The sequence below is a fragment of the Phaenicophaeus curvirostris genome, chromosome 25 (assembly GCF_032191515.1).
Source record: "Phaenicophaeus curvirostris isolate KB17595 chromosome 25, BPBGC_Pcur_1.0, whole genome shotgun sequence".
Taxonomy (NCBI): domain Eukaryota; kingdom Metazoa; phylum Chordata; class Aves; order Cuculiformes; family Cuculidae; genus Phaenicophaeus; species Phaenicophaeus curvirostris.
In genome coordinates this window covers 1,841,876-1,851,712 of record NC_091416.1, presented here as the reverse complement: position 1 = coordinate 1,851,712, position 9,837 = coordinate 1,841,876, and the positions used below count along the sequence as shown (strand labels likewise).

General features: G+C 56.8%; 1 protein-coding gene across 2 annotated transcripts; it reads left to right on the top strand.

Annotated features, from left to right (window-relative positions):
* The first annotated feature begins 3,038 nt into the window (after positions 1–3,038).
* IL10RA (interleukin 10 receptor subunit alpha) lies at positions 3,039–8,393 on the top strand. Of its 2 annotated transcripts, none has more exons than XM_069876586.1 (7): positions 3,039–3,171; positions 4,063–4,183; positions 4,630–4,808; positions 5,086–5,252; positions 5,589–5,739; positions 5,861–5,985; positions 6,101–8,393. In XM_069876586.1, exons 1-7 carry the CDS (start codon positions 3,108–3,110, stop codon positions 7,073–7,075), a joined length of 1,782 nt encoding a protein of 593 aa, XP_069732687.1. In that variant the 5' UTR covers positions 3,039–3,107; the 3' UTR covers positions 7,076–8,393. The 2 variants fall into 2 exon arrangements, with proteins under 2 accessions (XP_069732687.1, XP_069732685.1); XM_069876584.1 differs by having other exon boundaries at positions 6,098–8,393.
* Positions 8,394–9,837: the final 1,444 nt, after the last annotated feature.

Sequence of the window (9,837 nt, the reverse complement as noted above, 5' to 3'; positions counted from 1 at the left end):
GCACCTGCTCCAGAATATCCTGCTTCCAGGATGGTTCCTGAGCCAGCCCATGCCCTGCAGCACATTTCGGTTTAGTTTTCATGTGTATGTCTAACAGCAATCTAGTTTTTTTTTGCAGTTACCTTGAGTTTCTGAGAGTTCTGCCCTGCTGGGGTGCAGGGGTGGAAGGAGCTATGTCCCCAGACAGCCCTGAGCTGGCCTTGTCCCTTGTCCTCATAAGTCACCACGTCCTCATCTGTAAATGGATTCTCAGAAGGCAGCTCCAGGTATGATGGTTTCCTGGTGTTTCTGCAAAGCCACCTACAGAAAGCAAGTTACAGAGAACTGTGAACCTGGGCTTGACCCCGGTGAGCTGATGCCTGTTTTCACACCTCCCGGCTGAAATCCTTGCACTTTCATACCAGTAAATGCTCCTGTGGGTCCTGCTGCACCCTCTCACCCTCTCAACTAGCAAACTGAGCTGCTGATATCATGCAAAGCTGGAGCCAGCGCTGCTACCCCAGGAGAGACCAGTGGCTCCTCTGGTCCCTCTTCTGATCTCCAGGCATGAGGGAATCAGGATGGGAAGAGGATAACTCGGCTCTTCTAGCCAGGGCACGTTGTCCTGCAGCAGGGCGGTGCCGAACCAGCCCTCCAGCCCCAGCCCGAGCCCCATCTGCACGATGCAGCCACATCATCCAGACCTCTCCTCATCCAGACCTCTGGCCAGGAGGGTGCCTGGGGCTAGTGGCCAGCAGGAGGGTCCCAAAAGAAGCCACACATGGGGCCAGCGTGGCTGCAGCCTCCAAGAAGAGACGTGCGATATCTGCTGTGCGGTTCTAACTCAGGTGATTTCCAGGTTATTAAAACCATGGCTATTCCTAGTCAAAGATTAGTCAACTATTTTAAAGATGAAAAGGAAGCTGGGGAGTGTTCTCGAGGGCTGGTCTGACCTGTGAGATCATGACCTTTCCTGCTGACACTGAAAACATGGGACTGCTCTTTTCTGCTGCACTTTGGCGTTAACGCAGTGGTTTGAGTGCTCAGCAACACCTGATGCAAAGCTCAGATCGAGATGAGATCTGGAGAAGTAATTCTTTCATCTGAGGGTGGTGAGGGTGGGTTATGCAGAGCAGGGGTGGCTGCCCCATTCCTGGAGGTGTCCAAGGCCAGCTTGGATGGGGCTTGGAGCGACTGGATTCAGTCAGAGGCATCCCTGCCCATGGCAGGGGGTGGAACTGGGTGGGCTTTGAGGTCCCTTTCAACTCAAATCATTCCATGATTCTATGACACCACCATGCTGTGCCGGTACCAGGTCCCTCCTGGAGCACCTGACAGTGCTCACACCCCTGCAGCAGCTCAGACACCAGCACAAGCTCCACAAGGTAGCTGCACCCTTCATTTCTCCTCAGCCCCTTTCATTTTCCCCTAAATCAACATTCATTTCCCCCCAAGCCTCTGAACTGCTTCACCCACAGAATCAGCCCTGTGGTATCTTTTCCACAAGGTGCCCTCTTTCCTCATTTTGGTCCCATTGCTTCTGATTTTCACTCCTTTGCATGAAACGCGAGCTGAGCCTTTGTGTGGGATGGGCTGCGCTTCATGCCAGGGTCTGAAATTCAGTGGCTTCCAGATCTGAGTCATGAGCTGATAGTGGAGTGAAAGGACACCAGCTGGTTAACCAAAGAGGGGAGAAGAAAGGCGAGTCAGGGTGAAGGGAGGGAGGGGATCTGTTCCTATAGCCACCCTCCCCTGCCCATCAGCAGAGGAACAGCCTTGGGTGAGGGAAAGCCTCTCTCCACTGCCGGGCACCCAGCACCATCACCCCGTGCCTGTATCGCCCTGGTGGAGAAGGGATGAAGCCGGCAGGTCCCTGGGTGCCACCAGAGATGAGAATGTCACCGAGCCATGCCTGAGGTCCCACAGTAGGCTTGGTGGCACCGCTGAACCTGCCCTGCAGCTGAAAAATTTACTGGGGCTCTGGCGAGGCTGCAAGTTCTTGGAAGCCCGTGGGCTTTATCAGGAAGGATGAGTCACGGGGGAAAAGCAGAAATGGACATCTGAGATAGCTCTCTGATGAGCCATTCTGCTGCAGTAAAAGCACACGAGGTCCTGTGTCTCCATGCCCACCGAGCTAGGGAATGCTCTGAAGCTTCTTGAGGCTGTCCAGAGCACTCTCAGTTTCTCTTACTCTTTTGATCTGTGTCCTTCCCACTAAATCCCCAGTGGGAAATTCCTCTTCTCAAGACAAAACGCTCTCCCATCACGAGGGCCCCTAGGTTTGCAGTGGCCCCGGGAAAGCCCTGAAGCAAGCTCTGTTGTAATCCAGCCTGCCAGAAGGCAACGCAGAGGACTCTCCAGTCTGCCTGGTGGCAATTCAGGTCCCAGCACCTGAGGCCACTGTCACCAGACAGGTAGGACAGCCACACGCATTACGGATGGAGCTGTGGGTCTGGATGACAGCTTCGAGAGACATGGAGACAGCTTACAGCTCACCACACTTTGGAGCTTGTGATGCCACCTGCGTGTGCAGGTGGTGGCAGGACTCGTAGCAGCCCACGGGTTGTCACTTGTCCCCAGAAACAGGGAAAGGCAAGTTTCAGACTTAACAGGAGGGTATGGGCTGAGCCCAAGGAATGGGAAAGCAAGAACCTCTTTCTCCTCCTGGAGCTCCAGGGCTCCCTGGGGCTGGGAGGACAGGTCGGTGGTCCAAGGGGACGATGCTGGGCTGGGGCTGTGCTCTGTAAAACCTTGTGCTGGGTCACCCCAGGTGCTCAGCCCCTGTGCTCTGCTTGTAAAATCTGATTGAATAGTGAAGCAGCAAAGGCAGGCAAACGTTTTACTCCTATTTTCCCTTTCTCAGCACTGCACGGTTCTGTTCAGAAAAGCCCCCATTCCTTTAAGGTAGGAAATGCCCGGCCCGGGCTACGAATTAGCTGCGGGTGTGTGGGTGGACAGTACAGAAAAGTGGAAGTCGCTACACAGATACTTTCCTCCCACTGCGCTAATGCCTCCAAGACGTCACTGAACCAGCCCCCAGGGGAAAAACAAGTGCTCAGCCACTCACCAGAGCAGAGCTCAGCACTCCACTCGCCCAGCCCCGCGCCCGCGGAGGATGCTGAGCCGGCATGGCCCCCTGTGCCGCAGCCCTGGCACTGTGCGTGGCACTGCTCCTCGCCTGGACGACTCACGGTGAGTCCCTTACCCACACCACACTGCTCTCCAGCTCGCAGTGTCCGAGCCCCACGGCTCGCGGCAGGATGCTCTGCTCCCCTCCATGGCCAAGACCGCGGCGCTGGGATGGGGGAAGGCAAGGACACGCAGCAAGCGGAGCTGCTGAGGTTTGGAGCTGCGGCTTGGACACCTTTGACTTGATGAGGGCTCAGGTTGGCGGTGCCCACAAGCTCCTGGCTGCTTGGAGCAGGACACAGCCAGGGCTCCCTGCTCACCTCTCACCTTTCTTCACTGTTTGGGAGCCTAAAGGTTGTGTTAGTCCTTGTTTATCTCCATCAGCATGGACTACGGTGCCTCGTATAGCGGTGAAACGCTCTCGTTGCTATCGCTGTGCGGCACAGCGATGTGTTTGCTGGCTGCTGAGGAAGCCAGCACAGAAAGGGTATCAGATGTTTATCGAGTGAAGGTTTGCTGCTAGGTGACAACACTGAAAATTCAGGCAGGAGGTGTGAAAAAGGCTATTTCTTCCAGGCAACAGAGAAGCAAAATAGGAAAGATGAATCCAGAGCTGCTAGCAAAGAGGAGGGGTGGTCAGGGATGCAAATTCAGCAGCAGGATCCTTTCTTGGGCTAGAAAAGCACCGAGATCTTGTTGTCTGGGCTGAGCTGGGCTCTGCCTAGAAGGGAGAGGAAAGCGGGGAACAAGGAAACACCGAGACTTGGAGATGAGCAAATCATTGAGTGAGGTCTGAGTCTCTTTTTGGATGGACGGTCACTGCTGAGCAGAGGGGCTGAGCTCCAGGAGAGACATCAAGGAGGGGATGGATGGAGGGGATCGCAAGGAGCTCTGCCCAGCTCCTGCAGGCACCAGCAGGAGAGGTTGGCATCACACTCGCCTTCGGTCCTGCAGGTGAGAGGCTGGCGAGCCCCAAGCGCGTTCGCTTTGATGCCAAGATAGCGCATCACGTGCTGCGGTGGGAGCCGGGAAACAACCCCCCCAGCGACGTCCGCTACGAAGTGGAGCACAAAGTGTGAGTACAGCGAGGGGGGCATGAGGGGTTCGGCTCCTGCCTGGGGTCTGATACAGACGGCAGGGAAAGTTCCTGACCTTAGAACAGCTTCCAGTATGGAGAGGGGCTCCAGGGAAGCTGGGGAGGGGCTCTTGGTCAAGGAGGGCAGGGATACGATGAAGGGGAGCAGTTTTAAGCTGCAAGAGGGGAGATTGAGATGAGATCTTAGGGAGAAATGTTTTTCTGAGAGGGTGGGGAGGCCCTGGCCCAGGTTACCCATCCCTGGAGGGGTTCAAGGCCAGGTTGGATGGGGCTTGGAGCCCCGATCCAGTGGGAAGTGTCCCTGCCCATGGCAGGGGGTGGGACTGAACTATGTTAGAAGTCTCTTTTCCAAACCAAACCATTCCACATTCTATGAAAATGAAGTGCCTGGCACCTGCCCTCACCTGCAGCACTTCTCCCTGCAGCTACGGCAGAAACATCTCCTGGATGGCGATCCCAAACTGCATGAAGATCCCGGGGCACTTCTGTGACCTCACATACTACACCCTGGATTCTACCCTGCGCTACTTCGCCCGGGTTAGGGCTGTGTCTGGAAACCACACATCCCCCTGGCAGAGAACCAGCTCGTTTTCCCCTCGAGAAGGTAGATCAGACACCCGACTCCACGAGGCAGGAGGGTTCGGGGATGGCAGAGGTCACGGTGCCGAACTGATGGGGAAGAGCTCTGGGACAGATGAGAGCAGGGATGTCTCTGCACCTTCCTGGAGCTGTGGGATGGGGTGGAACAAGCCCAGGATGGGAGGCACTGGTTCTGAGGGACAGTCACAGCTCGTTCTGCTGCTGCAAAGGCTCTTAGGGGAGGAAAACCCTATCAAAGAGGAGAAAACCCTAATGCTCTCTTCCAATCAACTTGTTTCCAGCCACCCTGCACCTGTCAGGCCAGAACCTCTCGGTGATGGGCAACACCATCCACGTGCAGCTGCAGCTGCTCCTCAGGGTGGGGAACCTCACCGTGAGGTACGACGATGTACAGAGGCACGCGAGGAGATACCTGGTGTACATCAGGGCCGAGCAGGACAATCGGACGGTGAGATGAGTTCTAGGTGCCGCGCCATCCGCATCCGTCACACGCGGTGCTGCCCAAGCTGAAAGACACTTTTTAAAAGTCCAGACTTTGTAAAATTTGATGCTGAGCTTTCTCACAGCCACAACAGGGCAGAGAGACTTCTCTGCACGTTTTATTGCAGTAGGTTCCCCAATTCTTGTTGGGGTTTGGGGTCCAGCTGCTGTCAACCGCGTTGCTAAGAACCACAAGGACTTTCCCCAGGGGGTAGTGGAGGAGGAGGGATGAAAGCACAGGGCCCAGCGCTCCCCACAGGGGCTGGGGGCTCTCGGATACCAGCCTGCTCTCTGGTCGTTGCAGTACGAAGTGACGGAGATGGTCCCGGAGCTGAACATCAGCAACCTCTTCTGGGACACCACGTACTGCATCAGCGTGGAGCCCTACGTGGCCAGCCGGCCCAACCGCGCCGTGCGCACCGACGAGCAGTGCGTCACCATCGGCAAGAGGGACAGTAAGTGGTGGAGGATTTATGGAAGGGGACCTAGCGGGGCCCTGGAAGCGTGGGGATGCACCCCCACTGGCTGCGTGGACTCTGCCTTTCTCCTCTCACCTGGGCACGTCCTCTCTTGCAGAGAGCGCAGAGCTCATCCCGAGCATCGTCAGCTCCTCCTTCATCACCGTGTTTCTCATGGGCCTCCTGGGTGTTCTGCTGGTGTGCACCTACATAAAGAAACCTGTGAGGCCACCGTCCGTCCTGGTAAGGCAGGCGGGCACGCAGCACGAAAGTGCCAGCTGGGGAAGTGTTGGGAGGGGGAGGCAACAAGCAGGGATTAAGCACCACTCACTCCTCTCTTCTCTTTCCTCCTCAGAAGTCTTTCATGAAGCAGAGCTCACTCTGGATGGAGCAGGAGTCCTCTTCTTCAGGCAGCCTGGATGCAGAGCCTGATCCTGTCCAGCAGCTCTTCCTGTGCCAGAAGGAGCCCCAGCAGGACAGCGGCTCCATTGGCAGCTCCAGCACAGCCCAGCTGCCCCTGGAGAAGGACTGGAGGCTCCCAGCACGGACCATGGACCCCGTGTGCCTGATGGGGCTGGAGACCATGGGGAGCAGAGACAGCAGCGGCACCAGCACCGACAGCGGCATCTGCCTGCGCGCCTCCTCCGCTGAGCTGAGCTGCTCCTCCGAGCCCCAGGGCTACAAGCGGCAGCTGCCCGCGGGCGATGACAGCGGCGTGGGCTTGGAGAGCATCTGCCCTCACCCCCCGTGCTCCTCCGACAGTGGGACCACCAGCCTCGTGGAGCCCAGGCAGCCCTACGGCGAGGAGCTCAGCGCCAACCCTGCGAGCAGCCAGCAAGACGTGGAGTTCCGTGGGTACCTGCAGCAATCCAAGGGCACGGTGGAGCCAAGGCGGGAGCCAGACAAGGAGACGTCCTTGTTGGGCTGCACAGGATCCCTGCAGGATGCATGCAGCACTGACATCGCGCTGGATATCGAGTGCTCTGAACTGGCTGTGTCCAAAGGGTACTTGAAGCAGTCTTCTGAGCATCACCGCACCCATGCACAAGACCTTGCTCCATGGGGCACCCCCCGGGAGCCCGCTGCCTGGCACTTTTCCAGCCAGGTGGGGCTCCAAGCCCCTACTCTGCTGACCTATGGGGTACCAGGTGCTCCCTTGGCCTCCAAAGCTGGCCCCGAGCTCCTGAAATCTCCCTTTGACCTCAGCATCTTCAACACTGACGCCCTTGGGACGCTGCCCCTCGTCTCCAGCCTCAGCCCCAACGAGTGGCTCACGCTACAGATCAACCCGCTGAGCCTGCTCAACGGGGACAGCAAGGACAGCCGCCTGTGAGCCATCCCCACGCGCTGACCCAACTACCTCTTCTAACCACTGCCCGTGGGGAGCAGCTACTCCAATAAGCTACCACCAACTCCTGAGTGTCAAATTTTTGAATGGTTGGACTCGAGGATCCAGTGGGTCTTTTCCAACCTGGTGATTTTATGATTCTTCTGGGGCTGCTTTGGCACTGGTACCGCTGTGGCCACCTCTCTGCACATCCCGCACCTTCCCCCCAGCCAGCATCTGGAGTAAAGCTGACAAGATGCGGGGACAAGAAGGGGCTCATCCTGCCTCCTCTGGCCACCAAGCCCAAGGATGCACACCGGGATGTTTCCAAAAGGTGATCCTGCCTCGTCTACCCTCCCCAAAAGCCCCGTGTGGGCGTGATGCAGCCCCCGGGGGCAGGGGCAGCCCCACTTCCCCCTTTCACAAGTGAGCTCTGGGCTCCTCCGGCTGACGTCCTCGCCCACGATGCCGTCCAAGCCTTTCACAACACCGGCACCAAAAGCCAAGAGCAGCCTGACGTCAGCCATCCCGCTGCTGGGAGCGCGGAGGAGCTCCCACTCTGGAAGGAGCCCAAAAGATTTTCTCTGACCCCACAGAGACCCCTCAGCCCCTACGACAGAAACTAGGGATGCTGGCAACCTCCAAGGGGTGCAGGATACGAGCCCAGCATGAGCCAGGGCAGCTCTACCCACACTATGATCCATGTTCCACCACTGTTGTGTGGAGACATTATTTATTCTATTTAATTTGTAAATATAACAAGGATGCTGTGTTGTTTATTCGCTCTGTTCAGCTGCACATCCTCTTTTAAGGTCAAGCTGCACATTCCGTTTTCGGACACGGACTTTCCCCTGTGGTAAAGGGCAACGAGCCTTTGCCTCACGCAGGGAAAAGTGCTTCCACTTCACAGCTGGGAGCAAAAAGGAGAACAAAGCCAGCCCACCGAGAGCTTCACGCTCATCTGAGACACGGGGCAGTTGTCCCAGGGCGGCGTTGTGGGAACACGCGGTGGAGGAACAGCAGGGAAAAGGCCCTGGGTGGCTTGTGGTGGTTCCACAGGGATGCTCTGGGCGTTCTGGGAATCCCACGGGACAGCAGCGCCGGGACCACGTGCCAGGGAAGGACGGGAGCACCTCCAATGCAGAGATGAACAAGTCAAAACTCAGGGGGTGGGGGAATAATTTCAGTCATGCTGGAAACAAGCCTGAGGTGGGAACAACTTACCACGGGCTACGTCTGCCAGTGCATGGGAGAGTGTTTCCAACAGCCACTCGGCTTCCAAAAAGCTTTGCGGTGAGATATTCCCATTAAAAGCGATGGTGAAAACCCAGCTCGGGGAGTACTTTGTTTCAGGTGAAACCATGAATCACCACAGCCAGGAGAAGGGTTGTTGATGCATTGCTGTTTCCTTCTCTTGTGCCTAATGTTGCTCTGCTCACGATGGGTGCCCTGCTGCAACAGCATCACCCGTGCCAGGGGTGTGCATCCTCCTGCCCTTCCAGTCCCACCATCTCTGGGTATTTTGGGGCTTTTCACTTTGTTTTCTTTTATTCTATTTTTTTTTTCCGACTTCCTCTGAAAAACAGTCATCAAAACTAAACGTGATTTCTTCTAACGCTGCTGACGTCAGGCTCTGTGGTTGGATCCTGTGCCGGTTCCTGCTCATCGTGAAAGGCTCCAGCCAGCAGCATCCAAGGGCAGCGCCCAGGGCCAAGAGAGGCAGCGCTTTCCACTTCTGCGAGCAGCCGGGGCTCTCCTTCCAACGAAAAGCAGGAAGCCACAGACCACGCACTCCGGCTGCGACAGCAGAGAGCACACAGCCCCTTCCGATTCTCTGGAAATCCTAGCTGCTCATATTTTCCTGAATTAAGTCACAGCCTAACACGTGGGGGATGTTTGGCTCCGATTCCTCCTGTGAGCATCTCTCCTCTGCACCTCGAACACCCCACGAGGGATCGTGTGTGTGCAAGCCCCTTTCCTCCTCAGCACCAGCCTTTGCAAACATCTCCAATGCGTTTCCAATGATGGTCACCGAGCCCCCAGCATCACCCAAACCCTGCGAGGAGCAGCGTGAGGGAGGAGAGAGGAGGGGACTTGTTGCTGACCATCATCTTCCTCACCAGCTGGGGTGCAGACTGGGGGTCTCTGCTCCATCCTCGCTGGTTTCCACACACGCAGCCATGCGGTCTCCAGGGCTTCTCTTCATTTTCCTTCTGAGAAACAGTCTGTAAAGGAACAATCCCAGTGCCTCCGCGCTCACCAGCAGACAGGGATCCCTCTCCTAGGGCTGCAGCAGCTTTGCCAGGGCCGCTCTTGCCCTCCAGGCTCTTCCAGGGCTGCTCTGCCAAGGTTGAAAGCAGCTGGCAGAAGAAAGCCACAAGCAAGCTCACAGGGGCTTTCTGAGGTGTTCGCTTGCACGATTAGCACAGCAGACAAATTTCCACACCAGTCCAGATATTTGACCGAGGAGGGAAGTCTGAAGCAGTCTCATTTCCTTACAGATCTTTTTCCCCTATTGCACAAACCTGTTGTGGCTCATTATCAGCCTTTTTAGCTGGTTCCCCTCACTCCCACTACCCTGTTCTCCCACAGGCTGGACAAGGTCCCCTTGGCACACAGGTCCTGGGGGCTGGGGCATCTCCGAGCTGCGGGGAAGGTGTCTTTTCTCTCCAGGATCCGTGTGCAAAGGGAGCCTGGGATAAGGCAGCTCCCTCTTCTTCCATCTCAAGCAAGGATGGCAACCAGCTCTGGCCACTTTCCAGTGCCTC

Bases quoted from the DNA above. Each gene is read 5' to 3' on its own strand.
- IL10RA (XM_069876584.1), top strand. From the start codon at position 3,108: ATGGCCCCCTGTGCCGCAGCCCTGGCACTGTGCGTGGCACTGCTCCTC. The intron at 3,172-4,062 runs GTGAGTCCCTTA...TCGGTCCTGCAG, and splicing joins CCTCGCCTGGACGACTCACG to GTGAGAGGCTGGCGAGCCCC. The intron at 4,809-5,085 runs GTAGATCAGACA...ACTTGTTTCCAG, and splicing joins CTCGTTTTCCCCTCGAGAAG to CCACCCTGCACCTGTCAGGC.